General features: G+C 35.3%; 1 protein-coding gene across 3 annotated transcripts in view; it reads right to left on the bottom strand.

Moving 5' to 3' along the window:
- The window catches only part of MYCBP2 (MYC binding protein 2), a 324,065-nt gene that overhangs the window by 203,810 nt on the left and 93,542 nt on the right, over nt 1–26,713 (bottom strand). For all 3 annotated transcript variants that reach the window (XM_043997409.1, XM_043997408.1, XM_043997407.1), the window contains 7 exons: nt 23,147–23,223; nt 18,216–18,420; nt 16,607–16,771; nt 13,702–13,860; nt 8,290–8,494; nt 3,918–4,063; nt 3,483–3,584 (listed from right to left, as the gene is read on the bottom strand). In XM_043997409.1, coding sequence (XP_043853344.1) covers nt 3,483–3,584; nt 3,918–4,063; nt 8,290–8,494; nt 13,702–13,860; nt 16,607–16,771; nt 18,216–18,420; nt 23,147–23,223 — 1,059 coding nt within the window. The remainder of the gene's footprint in view (nt 1–3,482; nt 3,585–3,917; nt 4,064–8,289; nt 8,495–13,701; nt 13,861–16,606; nt 16,772–18,215; nt 18,421–23,146; nt 23,224–26,713) is intronic.

Genomic DNA, 26,713 nt, shown 5'->3' on the forward strand with positions numbered 1-26,713 from the left:
ACCTAGCTGCCCCGAGTCCAATTTTATTTTAAGAAAAAAATCAGTTTTCCTTTTTAATAAGCAAGAAAATATTTTAAATAATATAAAATAAAGCCAATTTCCCAATTGTTAAAGGATAAATGGAAGGGAGTGAACATTTTATTGGATCATAAATTTAGACTGAAAAGGGACCTAAGTCTCTCATTTTAAAGATGATGAAAAAGGCACACAGAGATCAAATGACTTGTGTAGGCTGGCACAGCTGTGTTGACAGCATGAGGCAGGATTTAAATCCAGGTCTTTGAGACCGCATCTAGTGCATTATTCACTATACCATGTTACCCCAAAGGTGCTCTTTGTAGTCTAACACCTTCCTTACCATAAAGTTGGACTTTGAGGAACCTAAACCAAGTAGAACATAGCAATAAATCTGAAAGCAAATTAAATAGGCCACCAAGAAAAATAGCTGTTCCAAAAATTGTCTTAGCTTTTTGTATTCTTGTGAGGCATTTAGTAAATCCTTGAGTATATAAGTGAGCACCTAATAAATGTTTTTTCAGTCATTTCTAAGAAATACTCTTTGCTCCCAAATTACTAAGCTACTCATGGACTGGTGGTTGGTTTGAATATGAGTATAAAATAAGATGACATTTTAAAAGCTTAGGTGGCAACACACTGTTGGGAAGGAGAGGGAATATGGTTCAAACATGTAGAAGTGACAGTAACAGTGTGAAAGGAGGCAACAAAAACGGCAAAAGCAATTTGTAGATCAATTAGTTTGGGTGCAAAAAAAAAAAATCATACCTATGGTCCCTAAGAGTATCCCCGTATTATATTGTTTTATTTTTGGTTCTACACTTGGGATTTCATTTCTGAAAATAATGCAAGGTGTAAAGAATTAATTGTTATTTGAGGTTTTTATGCCTCAGCGTGCACTGGCCTGGGGCTCCGCAAACCGCACGGTGCTCCACCCACTGGTTGTAGCCATTGCCAGGGCTCTGGCACCTCATGTCATCACCACTCCCCAACGCCTACATGGGGAATGGGAAATTATAATACCTGAAAAATACCACCGCCCAGGAATCAGCTGAAAATACACAGCAGAATGCCTGTCCTTTCTAGCTTCCACCTAGAATGCCCAATTCTCCTCCCCCAAACCTAGAAACTCCCCACAAAGCCCCAGCCAATGGGATGGCCGCTCTGACAGTCACATGACTGCCCTCACTAGGCTTCCAATCATTATAATTTTGCCAGGCCCAAGTAGGCGTCAGTGAGTGGTGATGACATGAGGTGCCAGAGCCCTGGCAATGGCTACAACCAGTAGGGGGAGCACCGTGCAGTTTGCGGAGCCCCAGGCCAGTGCGCTAGGCATATAAACCTCAAATAACAATTAATTCTTTACAAACGTAAGGAAATTCATTCTGGCAAAGCAAATCAGTAGTGGTTCTGCAGCTTATAGTCTTGGAGAGTTACCTGGAGAACTAAGATTTACCCAGGGTCACAAAACCATAGGAGAAGTGAACCCATGTCTGTAATTAAAATAAAGTATTTACAAATCATAGTTCATAATGATGACTTTGAGTCAGGAAAAACAGGTTGTTTTGTGGTCAATATAATGTTTAAAAGTAGAAGGTATATGTACCACACCTTTTTTGAAAATTTTCAACAAAAATGGTAAAAATAAAAGTTTAGGTGCATAAAGGGGCAAGCTTTAGCTACCCAGAAAATTAAAATATATAAAGTTGATTCCCCAATAATTATAAGTAAATGAATTGTTACTGAATTTTGAGGGCTATTAAGAAAGGAATTTTTAACATAATAAAAACACAACTTTCTGCAACTGATGTGTATGTTTGCTAAATTAAACACAACAGCATAAAGAGAGTTTATTTATCATTTAGATGGGAAAAGAATGAATAAGAATAATGTTTGAGAGACTATGACACATTTTATAAACTGTCACAAATAAGAAATTATATAATCAGATGAAGTAAAGGAATGTTGCATTCTGAATACACTTACAAATGAGTTAATCTATTTGATGTATGTTCTCATACATGCATGAAAAAATAATTAAAGTTACTTTGCTGGAATAAATAGACAAAGTTTTTAGCATTAAGCAATTCAGTTAGTTTCATTTTGAAATTAACAAATTTTTATACCATGTAACAAAGAAGGTAAAATGGAAGGAAAAGTTTTATGGCTGACAATTTACAATATTATTTTTGCTGCACATATCACTTATGTGGAAAATGAAGACCATTTAATGAGCATAAACATTAAAGGCCCAATAATAAAATTTTAAAATTCCCTTAGTTTCTCAAATTATAACTTTTGAAATCCATGAAACATTTGCCATACAGCTATCCCAGGCATTTAGAGAATGACAGGAATAGTTAGACAAAAACATTTTTTAAAGTCAACATAACATTTTCATTGACTTTAAACATTTAAGAAAGGTGACTGTGCAATGAACTGGAAAATATTAATAACAGGAATCTATTAATCACTACAGAATTATAGTTATAACCTTAGTTTTTCAAATACATGTTTTAGCACTTATAGACATTTTGGGGAACTTGGCAACTATAAAGACAAGGTTTCTCTGATTTCAAAAATAATTCATCACTGAATCAAAAAGAAAATTAAATTTTACTACCTAAAAAGAGTTATGAGTTGTCACCATGAATTGTTTCTTCAGATGATGTGACATCAATTTCTACAAGAAGGATTTCATTTTAAACAAACGTTTATGATATCTGGTACCAATACATAAGACTTTTGACAGTTTTATTTGTTGGGCAAGAAAATCCCAAACTAAACACAGCTTATTATAATCCTCTGTGGGAAAGATGCTTTGGTAATGTTCATAACTGTGTCACTTTGACTAACATGATATAATATAGAAAATTTTCATTAAAACCTCCAAATCTCTTTGAAACCAAGGAAAATAGTTAGATACCAACAGGGTACGAAAATAATAAATCTATTTCTGAAAATAAACTTTGCAAATGTGTCCACTCACCTGAATCCTGTCCTACGTCTGGAGAAGTAGCAAAATATAAACATTAATAATAGGAATTGCTTTATATAATTGAGACCAGGTTCTCCCCCAAAAGCAGATAGGTATAGAAACGCAAGACTAAATTAAACTGTTTGGTGGCTATGGAGCTTGTCCACCTCCTACAAACTGCTGTTGCCTGATCAGATGAATCAGCTGAGAGGCTGTCCACTGGAGTATAAAGATATCTCTTATAATTGATGCCCAAGAAATTATATGTGTTAAATATACTTATTTTCAGGCTGATAGCAAAGTTCTTATTTGTATGGTAAATATACTTTTAATAATGTATTCAGGGGATAACAGCATCTTTTATAAGGAAGATATTTAAAATTAAAAGATGCTCAGAGGAATTTCAACAAATACTTTGATTTTGAAAACAAATTTGCCCATTTGAGCAAACCATTAGGTTTTCAATTAATTTCTTTCTACATAATCTTACCTCTGCCTTCCTCCAATCTATGTCTCCTGTTTACACGCTGCCGTTTTTCTTCTTGCCGCAACTGAAGGTGTTCTTCAATGTTAACTCCAGGTACAGGGACAGCTGGAAAATTATCGATATAAGAAGAGGATTAAGTTACATCATAGATGTGATCAAAATACATAAGAAACTAAAAGCTGAGAAAACTATTCTACATAAATGTATGTTCTTTTTTGTTAGAGTGAAGACTCATTTTAGAGGGAGCCAGAACAGTCACAGTATTTAAGAAATAATCCATATTATCAGTTTCCTTGATTTTATTTAAATTTAAGTTACCTATATTCTTCAAAATACATAGGTATTTTAATTATGTTTAATAATACTTATTGAGGTATAGAATTTTTAAGTTAGGAGAATAAAACCTGTCACACAAACAAAACGATAGCATCACCCTACCTAATAAGAGATCTAAAGGTATCATTTCTTTCACAGCATCAAGAATTCCTCTTTGTCTTGCCTCCTGACCATCCAGTTCTCTTGCGCAGGCTTTACAACAGCCACACACAGCACAGCCAGATTCCCCGGAACCACAGCCACAGATCCTAAAATAAAGCAGCAAAATCATTTAACAATATTTCTTGCTACGTCATTCCTTTCTTTTCGTGTCATTTCTTATATAACAGACAATGATGACTCTCCTTGGTGATCACATAGGTCTAATACTACCCAAAGTAATGGTTATCCAATCAGTAACTGGAGGTCTATTGAGTGTAATTTAATCATTTCACCTCGAATGTAATCCTTCATCTCCTACAATATTTCAAATCTCTCAAAAGAACTAACGTGTTTTCCTTAAGTCTCCCCAATTAACCAATGAACAAACATTTTAAAATGTCTCATATTGTACTATGTGTTTCTCTGTTTTCAAATTTTTTTTTTTTGGTATCAGGTCACCAACACACACACAAATATACAGACGCTGAATACAAAATATATGCACAGTATAAACCTGTATCCCCATGTATTAGCTTGTGTTTGTGTCTTGCTAGTCATGAACCTGATGGGCATTCACTCTTACTACTAACACTGTGTGTATTCATGGATATTGCACCCAAGGTTTATGGGGGAGATGTTTTCCTTCTGACTCTGCCATTTCAGTCAATGTCTGATTATGTGCCCTTGCTGACTACTGAAGATAAACAGAATTGGGAGCTCCTGAGTTACAGTTTTAGAAGTATGGAACCACAGTGTATCTTGAACCTCAGGTAGCTGTCTCTCAGGGAAACTGCTTGTGAATTGGGCAGTAACCTAAGGAGAGAAGTTTAAATTTATCCCTCTTCCACTACAAATTTAATCCCTCTTCCACTACAAGATTTCAAATATCTGAAAAGAGAAAGATCGAAGTGTCCCTAACTCTATATTTAGTAAGTGTTTGGGACATACCAGACCCCATAATAGGTACTAGGAATACAAACACAAAAACAAAACAAGTCTGTCCCTAAGGAGCTTATATCTTCTCAGTGTGAAACAACATGAGTACAGGTAAATGCACAATAAACACAGGGTAATTTCTGGGGGGTGGGGGTGGGAAGGAGTGGCACCTGACCTAAATTTTGAAGGAAACTAGAAATTCTTTAGTGACAGAGGAGAGGAGGAAGGCCAATTCAGTTTGGGGTATAGTAGATGCAAGTAGAACATTCTGGTTAGAATGTTAGAACAAAAGTAGGCTGCAGCCAGGTTCTGAAAGGCCTTCAGCGTCAAACAGAGGAGAAAGGGGGCTGACACTCTAAAGGAGAGAAACAACAAATACATGCAGAATACATATATTTCCAAAGCTGACACATAACAGGAATATCATCACCACCATAGGAAAGTTTTTAAAATTCAAGTGTTAGCTCTGATTTAGTGGTACTTTACCAATATCACTCCCCCTCCTCTCCTCAATTTAAAAAAAAGTTATTCATCTGAAAATAAGAGGAAATTTATTACTGATTTTAGTGATGGCTACATTTTATAATGATAGCCATGACTACAGGACTTAAAGACCTTCTAAAATTAAAAATCTGCCTTCTGGTCCCCCCCTGTTCACTCTTCTTATGGACAGCAATGAGGATGACCAGAAGAAACTGACTAGTTCACACACACAATAAGGAAATAAAGTTAACAGATTTACTCATTTCCAAGAGCTCTGGAATGAAACTGTATGTAATATAGTAAATCAAAAGAAGATAAAAAATTACTTTCCAAACTGGATAATTCTATAATATTCTACAGCTCTAGTGAGAAAAGTTAAGAAATTAATATACTATATTTAAACAAAAATATTATTTGCTGAGCACCTGCTATAAGCACAGCTCTACACTAAGCCTAATGAGCAAGTATCAAGAGTGTACTAGGCCTAGAAGAACAATCATCTAGCTGTTTCAATTATGGGCTTTCTAAAAAGAACTTTTCAACCTTTGCTGTTCTAGGAGGAAAGGCCTAAAACAGCAGTTACTACTTGTGAAAATATAATTTAGTTTCCATTTACAGCAGACTTTTCCAAAATAACAGCTTCTCACTTATGGATTTTGGAAGCAAAGTTCTAAGAGCACAGAAAATCAAAGTTCTTAGAATTATGAAATAAGAATTTTCTAAAATTCTGCCACTGAATTGTCCCTCTGAAAGATAAAATTGTCTGAGGATTTTTCATTCAGCTCATTCTCCCTCAATAGTTTTTCACAGTAAAAATTGAGTTCCTTGAAATTTTAACTTCAATCAATAAAAACGAAGAACAATTAATTCTATTGAATCTTTTTTCATGTTTATTGCAAAACTAGTATTGTTCAGTTGATTCAATGGTATCTGACCCTTCATGACCCCATTTTGAGATTTTCTTGGTAAAGGTAGTGGAATGGTTTGCTATTTTCTTTTTTAGGCCATTTTATACATGTCAGGAAACTGAGGCAAACAGGGTTAAGTGACTTTCCTAGGGTCATACAGCTAGTATCTGAGGCCAGATTTGAACTCAGGAAGATGAGTCTTTCTGACTCCAGGACCAGTTCTTTATCTACTGGGCCACCTAACTATCCCTTAAAACTACCATATAAAACCTGTTTACAATTTTTATATGCCCCATAAGTCATAAAATATAATTTTTAACCTTTTAAATTAAACTATAACATATCATTATAGAAAAATTAATAGAATTTCAGCATATTTTTGAAATAGATAATTGAAATGCATCTTTCCAGTTTTTCTTTTTAATCTACTATTACTCTGAAAGCTTATACTACCAAATATTAGTAGTCCAAATGGTGGCATACAGCATAAAACTAAAAAGGATAAAGAAAACACAAATATGTCATCCATACTTTTCACTAAAGATGACCAAAGTGGGTCTCTTTAGTCATCTTTGGCCATTACTACATCATTCTTGGCTTCTATTTTATTTGATTGAAAAGAAAGATATTCAGAATCTCCAGTGTTGGTTTATATGATTAAATCTTGCAAACAATTGAGTTCCTTGAAATGACATGGTGTTAGTGACACACACAGTGCCAAGTCAGGTACACAGACTGCTATGCTGGGAAGTGTCTAGTGTCGAAGAATGAAGAGTTGGGTCCCACAGTTAGTAACTGTCTGAGGCTGGATTTTTATGCAGATGTTTTGTCACTCTGGGATAGGCACTTTACTTACAGTGCCACCTAGCTACCCCACCGAAATTATTATTGTTTAAGTTTTTTAAATTCCACCAGGTCCTTTGAAATATTTCCAATTTGCAAAGCAAAACTGTGTAATCCTATGACATTTCTCTTTTCTCCTCTCCTCATGAGGAATATTTGTTCTATTCCTAGTTAAAGGAAAAGATAGCTCTCCTGAATTCTGTGATCAGAGCCAGGATCATAAGTGCCCATGTTGAGATCTGAAACCTGATTTGGCTGGTATCACAAATAACATTAAATGGCCATTGTTTGCTCTGCTTTACCCTGCGCAACAACTCTTTGCTTGCTCAGGTTCATATCCTTCCTTACTTATAGTGCATATTCAAGTTGTTTCAGTTCATGCAATGAGCTTTCACTTTCCTCTTGTTTCTTCATACTGCAGGATCAACGATTTCATATTTTAGTTATTCCTTCCAAAAATACAGATGACAACCCGTGTAACGATTGGAATGACGCCACCTGCTGGAGACTTACTGTAGGAAATGAGGAGAAGGCACCTGAGGGCAAGACATGTGGTTTTTCTTTGGCCTCAGGAAGTGACTTTTGCTTGTGGGAAGAAGATGGGGCAAGGCTGGTGCTCTCCCTCTCTTTCACCAGGACTCTCCTGGAGAGCAGAGCAGGAGAACTGCAGCTCCCCGAGATAGACAGATAAATCTAGGCCTTTCTCTCTCTCTTCACCAAATTCTTATTCTCCTTAATAAATGCTTAAAAGTCTAAACTCTTGCTAAAGCTTATAGTTTATTGGTGACCACTCATTAAATATTTTAGACAGACTAACTAGAATTTTAGTGTCTTATATCCCTCCATAGCTTAGGAGACTAAGTATTCATGAATTTCTATGGCAACCATGGCTATAGGTTGAGAGAGTACCCCAAAGGAGAAACAACACTGGATCTGCACTACTTCTTAAGTAAAGGGCAAAACTATTTTGTATAAAAAATACACTCAACTCTTAATGACAAAATTAATTTAATTTAGCTGTAAGAAATGCATAACAAAAATGATTTTCTAAAATATTTGGAATCATTTCTAAAATAAATATATGCTAAACAATGTAGTCTTAATGTTCTACCAATAATTAAAGAAATAAAAAGCAAGTTATTTATACTAATTTATTTCCTTACCCTCCTGGCACTCTGTCTGGACGTCCACTACTGACACAACTGGCTCCATAACCTGTACAGTCTCCACAAACTGTACAAACCATGCACTGCTCAAGTTTCCATTTATGCATGCCTGGAGGACACATCATGGATTTCTCATCTTTTTCATCTAGTTCTTCTTCCAAGTCTTCATCCATTGCTGTTGCCATATTTTCAATTCCAAAACCTATATTTAGAACAATCAATAACTTTCTATATGCCTTATTTCCATCCTTTAAAAGCAATAGGTAATTAAAATTCCATATCTATTTGTGATTAATATGTATTTTACACATATGGGTATCCATGTAGAATATATATGATTATATGTGATAATATTATATATAATCATATGTATACATATTCATACAAATAAACAATATTCTAAGGGTACCACTATCCCTCCAATCACTCAGGTTCACAGCTTGGGAGTCGAACTTGACTCTTCCCTCTTCATTATCCCCCTTAGCCAATTATTTGTCAAGTCTTATTGCCCCTACTTCCCTCTCTCTAGCTTCCAGCCCTTTTTCTTTACTCACACAGCCACCAGCCAGTTCAAGTTCTCATTTTCTCTCATCTGACCTAGTATAAGAGCTTCCTAGTTGATCTCTCTGGTTCTAGTTTCTCTCCTGAGCCAAACTCCACAGTGGGTAATGGCACAACAATAATTCAACTCCCTGTAGAAAGGAAGAGGATTCTGTTCAGTTGTTTCAGGTGTGTCCAATTCTTTGTGACCCCACTTGGGATTTTCTTGGCAAAGAAACTGTGTTTGCCATTTCCTTCTCCAGCTAATTTTACAGATGAGAAACTGAGATAAACAGGGCAAAGTGACTTGCCCAAGGTCACACAGCTAGTAAGTGTCTCAAGTTGGATTTGAATTCAGGAAGAGGAGTCTTCCTGACTCTGGGACCAGCACTCTATCTAGCTGCCCTAAAAAGAAGAGGATACAAAATGCCTAACTGTTAAAAAAAATACTAACTTGAAAGCCGATTAACAACTCTTTCACACTTAAAAAAAAGACGGGAAAGAGAGAAGAAAAGAGGCAACACATTAAAGGAAAAGCTTTGAAGTAGGAGGCACCTTGGGGGAAGCTAAGTGGCACAGTGGATAAAGCACTGGCCTTGGATTCAGGAAGACCTGAGTTCAAATCTGGGCTTGGACACTTTACATTTACTAGCTGTAGGACCTTGGGCAAGTCACTTAACCCTCATTGCACTGCAAAAAATACAAATTAAATTAAAATTAAAATAAAGTAGGAGACACCTTGAAGCATTTCAGGAAAAAAGTAAATGACCTCCCATCTCTACACATATGTGAACACAGGGAGACACACACACACACACACACACACACACACACACACACACACACACACAGACTTTAACTCTAGATGGCACTGGTTCAGTGTAAGCCTGCTGCAGTTCAGTAAAGTTTCTTCAACATTTATTAGTTCTGCAAAGGCTTCTTTAGAGCTTCATATTTTCAAAAAAATAGTTGTAAGCTATAGTAATCTGACTACAAAAGTAACAATTTGGGGAAACTACTAAGACTATGAAGGTAGACTGGAACCAAACTGTGAGGAGATTAGGTTTTATGTTAGAGGCAAAAGGGAGCCATAGATACTAAAGCCAGAAAGGGACATATTTGGACATATGCTTTAGGGAACTTACTTTGGCAACTCTATGGAGGATGACATAAAGAGAGGAGAAACAAGAAGCAGAGAGTCTAATTAGGAAGCTATTATAATAGTTCAGATGAGAGATGATGATGGTCTGAGGAGGTGAATGTGCAGAAGTAGATAGATACAAGAGTTTATATTATGAAGGCAGAACTGACAAAACAGTCAAATGAATAATCAAATATGGGAGATGAGAGAGAGAGAGAGCGAGAGAGAGAGAGCGAGAGAGAGAGAGAGAGAGAGAGAGAGAGAGAGAGAGAGAGAGAGAGAAACATCAAATATAACTTTCATATAAAGGATAGTTCCCAGGACACAAAACTGGGTGACTAGAATAATGGTGATGCCTTTGAAAGAAACAGGCATGTTAGGAAAAGAGATGGCTTCTAAGGAAAACATAATGTCTGGAAACATATCAAACATAAGAAATATTGATTATGAGATACCATTGGGATCCAGGCAGAGAGAGGTAAAGCAGGAAGCTAATAACTCCCTGAGCTGGAGCTCAAAAAGAGACAAGCCAGTGCTAAGTTGTAGATTTAGAAGTCATCTGAAATGAACCCATGAAACTCATGAAAGCATAAGAAGACAAGAGAATCAGCAGAGAAGAAATTCCAGGACAGAACTTTGGGGAAGGCCTGTTGGGAGAGCAGTGTCATGAAAACCTCAGGAAGAGAATAACAATTTGGAGTAGTGGTCAAAGGAATCAAAAGAGTGAACAAGCAGGGTAAAAACTGTGAGATTATATTGGATTTAAGCAATTGGAAAAATCACTGATAACCTTGTACAGTTTCAGTAGAATAGGGGCTGATAAGTCCATAGGAGAAAAAGTAATGGAATTAGAGAGTAGAAAACTTTTTTGAGGATTTTGGCTAGGGAAGGAAAGAAAGATAAAAAGAATAGAAGATCTGAGTGAAGGTTTTTTAAATATGAAGATTTGCTCACCTTTGTAAGGCAGAAGGCAAAGAGCCAGCAGACAAAGAGAGACTGAAGATTAGAGAGACAGAAGAGTACATTGAAGGGGCAGTTTCCAGGAGCAGACAGGAGGGGGACAGGATCAAGGGCACATGTACAAGGAATGGACTTGGTAAAGAGAAGGATCCCCTTCTTTGGTACTGGAGCAAAAGAAGGTAGAAAGGGAAATGAAGTCAAAGGTATCTGAGGTATAAAACTAGGGAAAATGATGAATGCCTCCATTTTCTAAGAAAAATATGAAGACAGCTTATCTGCTGAAACAAAGTCCAGAGATTTGAAGGAGAGATGAAAAGGTTTAGAACACCATATAAGATGCATGCAATAATGAGTCCATGGGAACAGAGTTAAAGGAATAGCATATCGCAGTAAGGTGCCAGTTGAGAATATGTAACATAAATTTGTAGTCGATCCAGTCAGCATAGTTACATGACTTTCTCCAACAGTGTTAAGTACCATAAATAAAAATAAAGGAGGCAGACAGTGCTGTTAACTCAGGAATAGAGTTTTGCAAAGTATGACCGTGAAACCAAACAAGAGGGCAAGGGGCTTTCCCTCCTTGGTTCATGGAATCTGTGTCTTGTCCACATTGTCCTTTGTTATTTACGCCAAATGTCCAAACTTCCCCATTTTTCATTAAGACACAAGTATGAGCCTTTCCCATGGCTACCTGAGTCACAAAATGGCCCTTCAAATCAGTTACCAAACCTATTCGGAAAACAGGAATTTGTAAGAAACAAGTAATAGGCCAGGAATGAGTCTTTTGGTTCCTATATAGACTGTTTAACTGGTCTAAGTTGTGAAGAGAGGCTAGAACAAGGAAGAAGTAACTACAGGTCACAGTGAGGAAGAAAAAGTTTTGGAGGAATGAGGCAAAGAAATAACAAGACAGAAGATTATGACCAGAAACAGGAATGTAGAAATGGCTGAGGGTGTTGTTACACACAGGCACAGTGACGATATCAAAAATGACAGCAGAAAGCCTAACAATAAAGAAATCACTTCTTTACTTCAAAAACATAGCAGCCTGGGGCTATTTAGTTGAAGGGGTAATCAATAATCCCTGAGACACCAGTGTTAGTATTACTGCAGAGTATAATAACACGTTCATATTTGTAACAATAATACATAATTTTATAGCTGATTGGAATTGTGTATTACATTAACCAAATCCCTTTATTTTTACAGATGAATAAACTGGGCCACAGGAGAAAGGGTTAAGTGACTTGCCCAATGGCATTTAGCTGATGATTTTTAAAAATAATATTCATCTTATTTTTTTAGAACACGAGAATTTCTCCTAGTATCCTTCCCTTCCAAACTCCCCTTCCCAAAGAGTCCGCCCATATATCAAGCTATATTTTTTAAAGAAAAAGGAAAAAAAAAAGTTCATAAGACTGATCAATACTGTACACTGGAAAGGTTTGCTGATTTTAACTGTTTAAGAAAATGAAAAATCATATTTGGCATTCTGTTATATTCAGCAAGGAAATACATATAAATCTATATGCATGTATTTGTGTGTGCATGTGTACATGAAAGATTTCATTAAAATAGTTACATTTTGGTTAAGTTTTTATGTTTTAGTTCCTTTTAAAATTCACTTGTGTCATTCACAGCTTATTTTCCAACAGGTATTGCTGTAATTTTAAAGTCAACAATACATATATAAAAATAAGTTCACTTGTTTTGAGCTTTGACATTTAAAAAATAATTCAATCATGACAACTGCACACTGTTAATAAATTATTACTATCAAAGTCAAGTCACCTTACTTAGTATTAAGCCTATTATGTACCATGTACTTTGATAAATGTGGGGGATAAAAAGAAAGGCAAAAAACAGTTGCTGCTCTCAAGGAGCTAACAATCTAATGCGGGAGATAAAAAGCAAGCAACTATATAAAAGCATTATATATACATACATACATACATACATACATACATACATACATACATATATATATATACATTCTGTCTATATAGAGATAGATATAGGTATCTATATCTATCTCTTTATCTCTCTATCTATCTAGGATAAATTGGAGACAATCTCAAAGGGAAAGCCCTAACATTAAGAAACAAGCAGGTGGGATTTTGGCTGTGATTTCAAGAAAGCCAGGGAAGTCAGGAAACAGAAGAGGAGAAAGACAATTCCAGGTATGGGAGACAGCCAATAAAAATGTGTAGAGATGGGAATAGCTCAAGGAATAGCAAAGAGGTTAGCATCACTAGGCAGTAATAGGAAGGTATAAAAAAGAAATGTTTGGGGGGAAAACATGAATTCTATTTTGGACATGTTGATTTTATGATGTCTATGGGACATTAAGTTTGAAATGCCCAAAAGGCAGCTGGTGATATGGAACTAGAACTCAGGAAATACTAATGCTGGATATATAAACAGAGTTATTTTCATAGAGATGATAATTTAACATGGAAATTGATGAAATCAACAAGCCAGAGAGTATATACACCCCCCCCAAAAAAATTAGGGGACAAATATTTTCAAAAGCATGGTATTACCTTAAAGGTTCATTTCATTGCCTCCCATTTTTTGCGGGGGGTGAGGCAACTGAGGTTAAGGTGACTTGCCCAGGGTCACACAGCTAGCAAGTGTCAAGTGTCCGAGGCTGGATTTGAACTCAGGTCCTCCTGAATCCAGGGCCGATGCTTTATCCACTGCACCACCTAACTGCCCTCCTATTTATTTTTAAAGAAGGAAAAATTTATAGTACAATAAATGCTTACCTTTTCCTCCTTGGTTCATGGAGCCTGTGTCTCGTCCACATTGTCCTTTGTTATTTACACCAAATGTCCAAACTTCCCCATTTTTCATTAAGACACAAGTATGAGCCTTTCCCATGGCTACCTGAGTCACAAAATGGCCCTTCAAATCAGTTACCAAACCTATTGGGAAAACAGGAATTCATAAGAAACAAAACAGGAATGAGTCTCTTGGTTCCTATATAGACAATGAGACTACTTAATTGATCAACATTCTCTAATACTACAGTACTGGTTGAGCAGTTTTAATTGTTTTTGATCCATAGAGTAGTCTGGTGGGACAAAGGACCCAGGGTTTAACCTATTTCCTGGACTTTAACCTGTCACTGAAAAATTAAATAAAACTTCACCAAAACTGATTTTAAGAAGGGCACTTTTTTGGATATTTTAGTCTCTTTGCTTTCCAGAATAGTTGTATGTGTTCATAGTTTCACCAAAAATGCACTAATATGCCTAATTTCCCACAGCCCCTCCAATATTGCCTATTCCATATCTTGTCATCTTTGCCAATTTCCTCTGTGTGAGATGAAACATCTGGGAAATCTTGATTTAAGTTAATATTGTTATCAGTGATTTAGAACAATCTTTTTGCATATGGTTGATAAGTGTTTGTAACTTTCATTTATGTCTGTGGGACAGAAAGAGTAGTCTATACATCTTGGATAACAAGTCCTTATTTCCTATATTAGATACAAAGATTTTTCTTCCCATTCAATCACTTCAAAAGTCAACAAAATGATTTCCCATGGACCCTGATTATTAAAAGTAGCAATGCTATAAAAAAATTAGACTATCCTCAGACTACTGAGTCAAGTCAATCTGATTTATTAAGTAATTACCAAGAATTTATTACTTAATGTATGCATATTATGTCTAGCACTGAGACCCACCATTATATTTTGCATTACAGTGGTATTAACAGAGCTGAACTAGGATTGAGTGAGGAAAGACCTGGATTCAAAGTCAGCTTTCAGCACATGCTATCTGTGTGAACATTACCACTTCCTTCATACTTTGTGAGCCTCAATTCCATTATCTATAAAATAAAGAAAATATTATCTGTGGTGCCTTTCAGTCTCCCCTCCCCGCTAAATGTTACATGAGATGATTTGTGATCTGCTTTGTAAAGGCACTACATAAATATTAGCTATCATTTTTTTAAATAGCCAGTAAAGTCTTGCTCACTGTTTTAAACCTTCTATTTGGTAAGAATTATGTCACTGCTTTGCTTTAAAAACTGAAGTCTTTTTTAAAAATGTAAACTCTTAGATCTTTTTATTATTCTAACCTCATAAAAATTCTATGCAGATGGATGTCTTTATTTAGCAATACTCATTGAACTATCCCATATTTAAGAATTCAGAAAGTAAATCTCTATTTCTTAATTGTAATTAATTTTGGAATGATCATTTGTATGTGTTCTTTTCAAAAAGACAACCCTGTCTAATATATAAGGCAATGTTTTTCAATATGTATTAACAAAATACAAATATAATAGTTATGAAGTCCAACATAACAAAATGATAAAATATTCTATTTACCGTCCCTTCTGTCAGAGTTTTTAGATTTTCATGTTATCGTGCTACTTTGGTTAACCCTACACGACATCAGTGATGTTTCTCCAATAGTAGCTAGCATTTATATGCCACTTTAAGGTTTGCAAAGTCTTTACATATGCTATCTCATTTAATCCTCACAATAACCCTGAGAGGTAGGTAGGTGCTATCATTATCCTCATTTTACAGATGAGGAAACTGAGGCTGAGAAAGGCTAAATGACTTGCTTAGGGTCATACAGCTAATAAGCATCTGAGGTAGGATTTGAGAAACAAATATAACAGTTGCATCTGAAAAGACCAAAATAAAGTGTGAAATTAAAGTAGGAATGGCATGTTAGTTTGCTACAAAGAATGTGATTTTTCACAGTACATAGTAAAATGGCTCACAAATTATAATACCTAGCATTTACAAAGCACTTTAAGATATTTCAAAGTGCTTTACAAATAACACTGCATTTGATTCTCACAATTCTGAGAGGTAGGTGTTAATATTATCTCCATTTTACAGGTAAGAAAACTGAAGGCATATAAAGGTTAAGTGATTTATCCAAGATCACATAGTTAATAAGTGTCTGAGAAAAAGGAACTGTGGAATATGGATGCTGATTGGACCATACTATTTCTTTTGGCTTTGGTGCTGCTGTTTTTTTTTTTTTGAGGTTTTTCCTTTGTGCTCTGATTCTTCTCTTATAACATGACTAATGCAGAAATATGTTGAATTAAATATATATATATATGTATATATATATATATATATATATATATACACATACACACACATATATATAAATACACACACACACACACACACACACACACACACACACACACACACACACACACACACACAAACCTATATCAGATTACCTGCTGTCTAGGGAAGGAGGAAGGGAGGGAGAAAAATTTGAAATTGGAAATCTTATATAAACAAATGTTGAAAACTATCTCTACATGTAACTAGAAAATAATAAAATACTTTTATTAAAAAAAAAAAGTAAGTGTCTGAGGCAGGATGTGAACTCAGGTCTTCTGAATTCCAAAGTCCTGCATTCTAACCATTGTACCACTTAGTGGCTTCTGTATAGGCATTTTCCCACATTTTCTACCAGTATGTCCTTGTATTTGTTCTATGTAACTTTTTTTTTTTGGTGGGGCGATTGGGGTTAAGTGACTTGCCCAAGATCACATAACTAGTAAGTGTCAAGTGTCTGAGGCCAAATTTGAACTCAGGTCTTCCTGAATCCAGAGCTGGTGTTTTATCCACTGTGTCACCTAGCTGCCCCTTTATGTAACTTTTAAATGCTAACTTACTTGAACTGTCAGAGTAAATGGCATCTTTCCCAAACATGTAAAGCTCTCCATCTTTAGATATGACAGAACTACTTCCATTATTGCATGCTGTATAGACCACAATTTTTCCTTCCATTTTAATGATCTTTTTAGGCTTGTATGGTTTGGATTGCCGTCTGCTTTTAGCTTTAAAAAAAATAGGTGAATAAAATCATTTAAAGTTAATGTGTAAAAAGAATCTTGCAAACAAAACCACATATACACTATTAAAATCATTAATTAAAACATACTCTTATTTTTACACTTTTGATAAAATTTAAGGCTAATATAGAGAAGGAGAAGAGAATGGGAAAAACATTTATGTAATGCCTACTATGTGCTAGACACTGTGTTAAGTACTTTACAGATACTCTCCTTTGATTTTCACTACAACTCTTCAAGGTAGGTGCTGTTATCTTCTCCATTTTAAGATGAAGAAAATGAGGCAGAGTGGTTAAGAAACTTGCACAAGGTCATACAGCTTGTAAGTGAGGCCCAGTGCTTTATTCATTGTGCCACCTGGCTGCCTCCCAAGTACACAGGGCTATCGACTGACAGCTAGATGGGGACGTTACAAGTTATCTAATCTGCCATTTTACAGACAAAAAAACTGGTCCAGAGACATGAAGAGATTTGCTGAAGGTCACCCAAGAAGTATATTGGAAGAAGTGGAATCTGAGTCCAGGTCCTCTGACTCTGAGCCTCATCAATACTTCAAAATGGACAGGACAGAGACAGATAATGGGCCTATGATGTTATTGGCACAGAGAGCAACCCAATAAGGAAACTCCCTCTCCCAACACAGTTCAGCACCTATGCTATAACTTAATTTTAGAGAGCTTATTAGGACATTAATGTGTCAAGCCACTTGCCCAGGGTCACAGAGATAGTTCATGACAGAGGCAGGATATTACAGGTCTCCTAGCTAAGGAAGCCTAAGACAAACTTCCTATCACTTTAGAATGTCATTGGTAATTACAATTCTTTGTGATTTTTTTTTTTTTTTGCAGGGCAATGAGGGTTAAGTGACTTGCCCAGGGTCACACAGCTAGTAAGTGTCAAGTGTCTGAGGCTGGATTTGAACTCATGTCCTCCTGAATCCAAGGCCAGTGCATTATCCACTGCGCCACCTAGCCGCCCCTATGATTCTTTGATGAATATCAAAGTTATACATACTCTTTTGTAGCTAGACAAAAATACAAGCTTTTAGAACATAAGCTTCTCAAATGAATAACAAGATACAAAGTATATCCACTAGTTTTAAGAAAATTTTATTAAAGTGAAAAAATAATTAAAAATAAAAATATGCCTAATAATTTTAAATGCTTTTCTTTAGATCATTTATATATTTTATCTTTAATAATATCACATTTAAAAAGCAAACTCTCCTGCTAAAATATCACCTGATATTTTAGGCATTGTAGTGATTATGAATTTTTCCATTTTATAAATCAATAAAAATAGGAAAAGTAAATATAATCCTAATGGGATAATAAACTTGGTACATTAACAATTATCCATAAAATTAATATATTTTCTGATAAGCAAAATTAATTTCATACTATTTCCACAGTTAATCAAAGCAACTTACTTGACTCTCCATCTTCTCCTTTGCTGGCAGATCCTGTGAAGAATATGCTTCCATCTTCTGCAACTAATAGAGCATGGGAACCATCATGGCCAACTGAAAACTGAATTATCTTTGGAGATTTAGTAATCGGCAGCTCAACCCATTTTCCTGCTGAAGGCCCACCTTGCTTGATTCCCAGGCTCTGGTACTTGCCTGTGTAGTATATCTTGAGAGAAAGGAAATACATTATCTTGGAATACCTCTTGGGATTTGAAATAGAACAAGAGCTACAAAGTCATCATAAATTAAGTTTCAAGTCAATCAACAAGATTTTATGCTCTTTTATTTTAAGAAATAGTCAAAACCCCCACTACTTTCATAAATAAAACCATACACAGTAAAAGTAATCAAAAAGTATTGTCCCTGTTAGATTGTCACAGAGAAAGGAAGAGAAGGGAAATGCATGTGCATGTACTCAGAGGAACAAACATTATCTATATTTTATTTAGGCCACACTTTTTCTTTCCAAAAATACACCAAAAATCTTAACAGTAAAACCTTTATGAAAGTTTCAATATGAAAAACCCTGGTTTTCAAATTGCCTTATATTATTCATTCTCATTCTCCAATAAATATATATAAAATGCTGACCCACAGAACAAGGGAATGAGAAAAAGAAACCATAAGTTCTTTAAGAAATGAACTCCAGGGGATATAAGCATTTATTTATTACAGAAGTCCTACTATGATTCTCAGGCAGCTACTACCAGTGGCTAGAATGGAGGAGTTGGAATCAGGAAATCCTGATTTTAAATTTGGCCTCAGGCACTTACTATTGTGTGAACTTGGACAATTACTTAAACTCTCTGTATGTCAGTTTGCCCACCTGGAAAATGGGAAAAATAATTGCATCTACCTTCCAGGGTTGTGAGGAAACTAGATATTTGTAAAACTCTTTGCAAACCTTAATGTGATATGAAAATGCTAACTATTATTATCTAAGGACTTTTCCATAAATTACAAAAGTTCTCTGACTATTCCAAATCACATCTTCTTTTGTTCCTCTTTCCCTTCTCATTCCCTAAGTGTGGATGTACCATACCCAAGTTTCTTCACCTTTTATATCTCCATGGTTTCAAAGATCACTTCTATGCAGATGGCTCCCAGATCTTGAATTCCATCCCTCAACTCTTTTCTGAGCTGCAGTTCTATGTTTCCAACTACCTACTGGAAATGTTTATCAAGGTAACCTACTGACACTTCAAGTTCAATATGTCCAAAAGTAAACCCACTCTTTTATCATCCCTGAACTTATACCTCTGAACTAACTTAACCACTGTTTTTGCCGGTACCTTCATTTACCCAGACACCCAGCCTCAAACTCTGGAGCAGCCTACTAGCTGGCAAGTTCTTTCAGTATTGCTACCGCCTAATATCCTTCCCTCCTATACCACCACACTAGTCTGGGTTCTCATTACTGCCAACTTACAGTAGCTTAATAGCCCTTAAAATGGACACTGCCCCTCTTCTCTCCCCTTTCCAACTATCCTTCACCTATTGCTAAAATAATTTTCCTAATAAGCAGATCTGACAACATCTTTTTATTATTTTAAAACTCTCAGTGATTATCTACTAAGCAAAAGTACACAATCCTTAATGTAGTATTCAAAGTTCAATCCCAATCCAACATTCTCTTCTCGGATCATTTCACACTATTCTCCTCAGTGTACTTCATGTTCCAGACAACTCATACTATGTTCTCTTGTATCTTCCTACTGGAATTACTTTCCAAACTAAGCTTCTACCTGACAAAATCTTTCATTCTTTTCTTTTAAGGGCTAGGTAAAATTCTTTTACCTATTCTGGTCTCCCCAGCTGAAAGAAAGGTCCACATTATGTGACCACTTTTTTTGGGGGGGGGAGGGGGGGGAGGCAATTGGGGTTAAGTGACTTGCCCAGGGTCACACAGCTTGTAAGTGTTAAGTGTCTGAGGGCGGATTTGAACTCAGGTCCTCCTGAATCCAGGGCTGGTGCTCTATCCACTGTACCACCTAGCTGTCCCTATGTGACCACTTTTAAGCAATGAATCATATTTTAATCTATATTCTAATTTGTAGTGTAATTATCCTGTTATTTCTCCTAGGTCTTAAGAACTAGGCTCTATCCTAAATCCCTTTCTATCTCTATACCTTCTTGGTGATCTCATCTACTCCATAGGCTTAGTTATAATCTCAATGTGATTGCTATCTATATACATCTATATCAAATCTCTTTTATCACCGAATGCCTGCTACGTATCTCCTGATTAGATGATGTTGGGCATATACACTCTGACTTTCAAGCTCTTCTGTAAAATGGAAATAATATTTTCACTCACTATCTCAGAGATGTTCTGAGAGAAGCACTTTGTATACTTGAAAATGCTACAGAAACAGGCAAAAGAAACCACACTAAGATTCTGGAAACAACCTAGGTTTGGACATGGAGGAACTGAGTTCAAACAGCAACTCTGACTTTTATTACCTGCATGACCTTGAGCAAGTCACTTCCCTAATCTGGACCTTAGTCATCTGTAAAATGAGCAAGTTAAACCAGAGAGTCCTTTCCAACTCAAAATCTATGATTCTATCATCTCCAACAAGCTTGCCCCAATACCATCTCAAACTCAACCTAGCCATAAAAGAGCTTTTTATCTTCTACCCTAAACCTATTTGCTCTCCGCATTTGTTAATACTGTTGAGGACACCATAATTCAACTTTTTAGTCACCCAAGTTTTCATCTTAAGAGTCACTTTTGATTTCTCTTTCCCCATGCATTCCTTATATTTCATTAACTACAGTCAATCAATTACCAAGTTTTGCTATTTCTAACTTTACAACATCTCTTGCATCTGTCCTCTCATATGACCATTATCCTTGGTTAGGCCATCACTTTTTACATAGAGTACTATAAAATTCTCCTTAAAATTGGTTTACCTATGCTGAAACAGTTGTAGTATGATATATTAAATAGAGAGCAGGCTTCAGAGTCAGGGAAAATACCTGTTCTGTGACCCCAGACAAGCCACAACTTCTCAGTACTCTAGGAAACTCTCTAAAACTCTAATGTACAGAGAGGTGCTAACTGGCATTGGTGTAAGTGTCCTCACACTATCCCTATTTCTAGTCACTCCTGTCTCCAATCTTTGGATGGCTCAAAAGAGCACCAAAATAATCTTTAATGCATAGGACTGGTAATATCATTCCTCTGCAAAAAAATCTTCAGGTGCTTTCTGATGCTGTTCACATACTCCTGAGAGTGACACTTAAAGCCCTCCATAATTTGGCTCCCACACACTCTTCCATCCTTATTTTATATACTATCTTTCATACACTCCATGTTCCAGTCAAATTGGCCTACTAAGATGTTTCTGGATAACTGCATTACATCTTACATCTCCATGTCCTTGCAAAGCTCATCCCTTATAACTAGAATCCACCTGCCATTGATCATTCTGAACTTGTATGTTTCTCTAAGCTACGTCCTCAGTAATTTTTCCTCCATTAATTATTACTGTTCTCTCCATTGTATCTGAGTACATCCCCTTCCAATGGAATGTAAGCTCCATGCAGAGCACAATTTTATTCTTCACTTTGTACCCCTGGATTCCAAGATAGTGACATCTACTTAACATATGTTTATTGAATTGAACTGAATTTTTCATCTTTGTGTCCTCAGACTAGTAAAATAACTTACTTATAAGGACTTAATAATAAAGATTTAACATATTATTGGATGGCAAACTCGAAGAAGGCAAGAACTTGATATTTTCTAACCTATGTTTCTTCCCCTTTGTCCACCATACTTCTTTGCATGCAGTAAATGTTTAACACATTTTTAAAATGAACATACATATAGACATATAGTATTTCTTCATATGATGATCTACAGATCTACAGAATTATTCCATTGTAGTGTGAACTATTAAAAATAAGCTTTAGAGATTTTTTAAGGTTTACATTTATGCGGGAAATTACAATTTGCAAGAAACTTTCTTTTTAAACCCTGTGAAGTAGGCAGCATGATTATTATAATCCTCATTTTGCAGATGAAGAAAACATGCTGAAGATATTAAGTTACTTCCTTACTAAGCAGCAAAGGCAGAACTCAGAAAATCCAAGTCTTCACTGTTCTTTTCACTAAAACAATAATTTTCCATACTATCATGGCTGCTTCTCCATAAATGATTACAGACTGAACTATAATTTGAAAACACTTACTCCCAGTCTCCCTTTCCCATATACCTGTAGCCCATGATATCCATTCCTGAACAAGTCATGAAGTAGACTGGTCCATTATTATCACTATTTTATAAACATGAATACACAGAAAGGTAATTTATCTAACAATACTAAGTTTTAAAAAAAATAAATTTAAAACTGGAATCCAGATCTCCCGACTCACAATCCTATGTTCTCTGCACCATATGATCATGTTTCTTAATAGAGCCATGTAGCATTATAACAACCATTATATGTTATCAGATACAGGACCCAAAAGACTGACTTTCTTTGGAACATGATCTATATATAGCAACCCACAGTGAAACAAAGTTCTATTGCATTTCATAAATCTAGCACTTTGTAATAAGCACATTTTTCACAAGTACAAATACAAACTCTTGTCCTTTTGCATTTCAGAATATTTCAATGTTTTAAAGTTATGAACAATCATTTTCAAACAAAAATACATAAGTAAAATTGAATATTCACGCATTACTTTATAACCTATCTTTCACATTAATGAATAGTAACCATGTATACAGATGCAAAGAAATGTTATGAAAACATTCAAAGGATATGTATATTACTTCAAATTGTGCAGTAATCAATGAATGTTATAGAATACATTCATTTCTTAAAGCAGCTGAATAAATGTCACTGTTTTGTTGACATGCAAATAAAAAACATACCTTTCCACTAGCAGTTTTCATAAGTGCAAACTCACGTCCTGCACCAAGTACAGCTGACTCCTCATCAAATCCTGTACCTATAAATTTAAAAAAAACTTAATATATGTACAAATAATTAATTTAACTTAAGATAATAAATGCTCCTTTGTTTCTAATAAATAGGTCATTTTTGTGGCATGTAATAAATAAGAAAAAAGACAAAATTTTCACGTGAAAGAAAACAGCATGCTTTATATAGTACTTGTACTTAAGCTAAGTAATTACATAAAATAGCTTTAATTTTAGAAAAATCCATTTCATAACATCAATCATGATTTAAACTAATCAGAAATTTCAGCACTTTTAGATATGAAGTAGATATTCATTTGAAAAATTTTCCATGACAAAGGGATTTTAATCTATATACTAAAATATACAAAGCAAATCAAAAAATTACAAGTTTTATCAAAGTCAAAAAAATAATTCAAAAGGAGCAGGATAGGTAAGAGTGAGGGTTGAGCAGTATGCTTCATAATAAGAAAAGAATCCCAAGTGAGGAAATTCAGGAACCACAAATAATAAGTACAATGGAAAGATATTGGGAAAAGATCAAGAGAGGATACCATGAAATTTCCATTAGAACACAGACCAAAACAGTTACCTAGGCAAAATAGCTGAGAAGTTAGGGAAAGGAATCACAACCTGGCACAGAGGCAAACTAAGATAATGGTGATACCCTTCAATCAAACGGAAATGTATGAAAGCACTTTTCCTGACCAAAACAGAGCAATTAATAATGTAATTTCTTGACTCGCCTTAATGATAAACACACCCTTTAAAAGTTAGAGGAAGCAATTAAGGGAACTTCTATTCTGGATTATCACCAAAAAGGAAGAACTGATTGTTGTGTGTAGAAACATTTTCCCCTCCCCACTTAAAGGGGAAGAGACAACTCAATGTAAGAATTTGCATTCAAAAAGGAGAAACTCAGGCTCAGTTTGACAAGTACCTTAGAATTAAAGAAAGGTTAAGTTTTATAAAGATCATGGTGCTTACCAAAAGGACAAGCAAAATAACAGGTGTTAAAAAAAAAAACTATAAGAAAAATGGAAAGCTCTCAAGAGTTAAATTCTAAAGACTCAAGGAAAGAGAATTTAAATGATGATTTTTTAAAAAAGAGAATTAGGTTTAAAAAAAAACAATTTTAATGGACAAAGAAGTGACCAGTTTTTTTTTGTTTTGTTTTGGTTTTTTGCTTTGTTTTGTTTTTTTAGTGAGGCAATTGGGGTTAAGTGACTTGCCCAGGGTCACACAACTAGTAAGTGTTAAGTGTCTGAGGCCGGATTTGAACTCAGGTACTCCTGACTCCAGGGCTGGTGCTCTATCCACTGCGCCACCTAGCTGCCCCTAGTTTTTTTTTTTTTTTTAATATACAAAGAATAGAAAAGATGGCATATTAAAAAAAAGGAAAAAGAATGAATACAAATGTATAGCATAGGCCTTTTAAAATAGTTCAAGACAGACAAAACTCAGAGTAAGTTAAAGCTGGCAAAGAAAGGTAATAAAAATGATTATTTTTTTTTAAAAGGCACACTGGGAAAAAAGAAGAGGATCAAAGAAAGGATAGACTGTTTTCTGGATGGATGCAATGATAATGAACAATGAAGAATAGACAGGACTGTTCAACTCTTATTTTCCTTGTTTTCTCCACTAAAACAAAAGATCTTTGGAGTGGAAAGGATAAAATATTAAGATTTAGGATTCATAATAAGTAGGAATATAGTAAGAATACTTAGCTATCCTTGATAAGTTCTAGTCATCAGCCCCAGATGAATTATATCCTAGACAGGGTACTGAAAGAACTGGCAGTTAGACTGTTGAATCCTTTTCAGTGTTGCAGGACCAGAGAGGGAAAAACATGCACCTACTTTTCAAATAAGGAAAAAGAATGGTTTCTGAATACCATAAGCCAGTAAGCCTGACTCCAATTCCTGACGAATTTCTAGAATATATTGTTAAAGGGAGAGTTAGTGAACATTTAAAAAAGGAAGTGGTGATGACCAAGAGTACTATGACTTCATTATAGTCAGGAACTTTCATTTTTGTCTTTGTAGTGCAAACAACTTCCACAGTTCTCTGCATACAGTTGGGCAGCTAAATGGCATGGTGAATAGAGTACCAGGCATGGAGTCAGGAAGACCTGAGTTCAAATTCAGCCTCAGACATTTACTAACTGTATGACCCTGGGCAAGTCACTTAACTCTGCCTCAGTTTCCTTATTTGTACAATGAGCTGGAGAAAGAAATAGCAAACAGATCTGGTATTTTTGCCAAGATAACTCCAAAGAGGGGTCACAAAGAGCCACACATGACTGCAAAACAAAGTTTTAATAAGTGTTAGTTGATAGACTGATCAAGAAAAGACTGAGCCAGAACAAATTACATTTCCTCTTCTTTCTGAAAGGTTACTAGACAGGTAGATGAGGCAAATGCATAAGATATAGTCTACCTAGATTTTAGTAGAGAATTAGAAAAAAAATCTATGCTATTCTTGTGGACAAGAAACTGAGATATTGGCTAAAATTATTATAGTTAAATGGACTACAAATTGGCTAAAGGGCAAAAAAAGAGCAATTTATAGTTCTGTGTAAACTTGGAAGAAAGTATAGTAGTATCACAAGGATCTATGAAACTAACAATGATGTTTAATTTTATTATCAATGACTTGGATAGATATGAATGAAATGCTGATGCAATCTGTGGATTACACAAAGCTATAGCTAATAGTTGATTTTAGCTAAAATGATGAATCAGGATCCAAAAATATTTTGCAAGCTAAAACATTGGGTTGACTCTAATAAGATGAAATTTAATAGAAATAAATGTAAATTCTTCCAATTCCATAAAAACAATCAACTTTGCAAGTACAAGACTGAGAAGAATGGTCAGGTAGCAGTCTGAAAAAGATCTGTACAGATGAACAGATAAGCAGTGACATGGAAACTTTATAAGTCCAAAGTATGATCTGGTGGGCAAAGTATCTAATGTAATCTTAGGACAGAGGCTTAACACCCAAAGTTTGGAAAATGCTAGTCATGCTATCTCATGTCCTGTTCAGACCACATCTGGAGGAATGTATTCAATTTTGAGTGCCACATTTTAGGAAGGACATTGATAGACTAGAAAACATTAAGAGATGCAAGTAGGATGGCTAAAAGTTCATGCCATACAAACAATGTATGAAGAAATTTGGGATGTTTCACCTGGAAGAAAGAGGAGATTTAGAGAAATATAACAGCTGTCTTCAAGTATATGAAGGGTTGTCACATAGAAAAAAAATGAGACTTGTTCAGTTTAGTTACAAAAAGAATTAGGAGCAATGCGTTCAATGTACAAAAAGGAATATTTTAAGACTTGACATCAGGAAAAACATCCTAACAATATGGTCTATTCAAAAGTATAATGGGATGCCTTGGGAAGTGTTAAGGTCTGCTAACTAGAGATGTTCAATCAAAGGATACAGGAACACATAAAAAGTTATATTATAAACAAATTAGGAGCAGCAAGATAACACAGTAGATAAGAGTAC

Source organism: Dromiciops gliroides, chromosome 3 (assembly GCF_019393635.1).
Source record: "Dromiciops gliroides isolate mDroGli1 chromosome 3, mDroGli1.pri, whole genome shotgun sequence".
Lineage (NCBI taxonomy): Eukaryota > Metazoa > Chordata > Mammalia > Microbiotheria > Microbiotheriidae > Dromiciops > Dromiciops gliroides.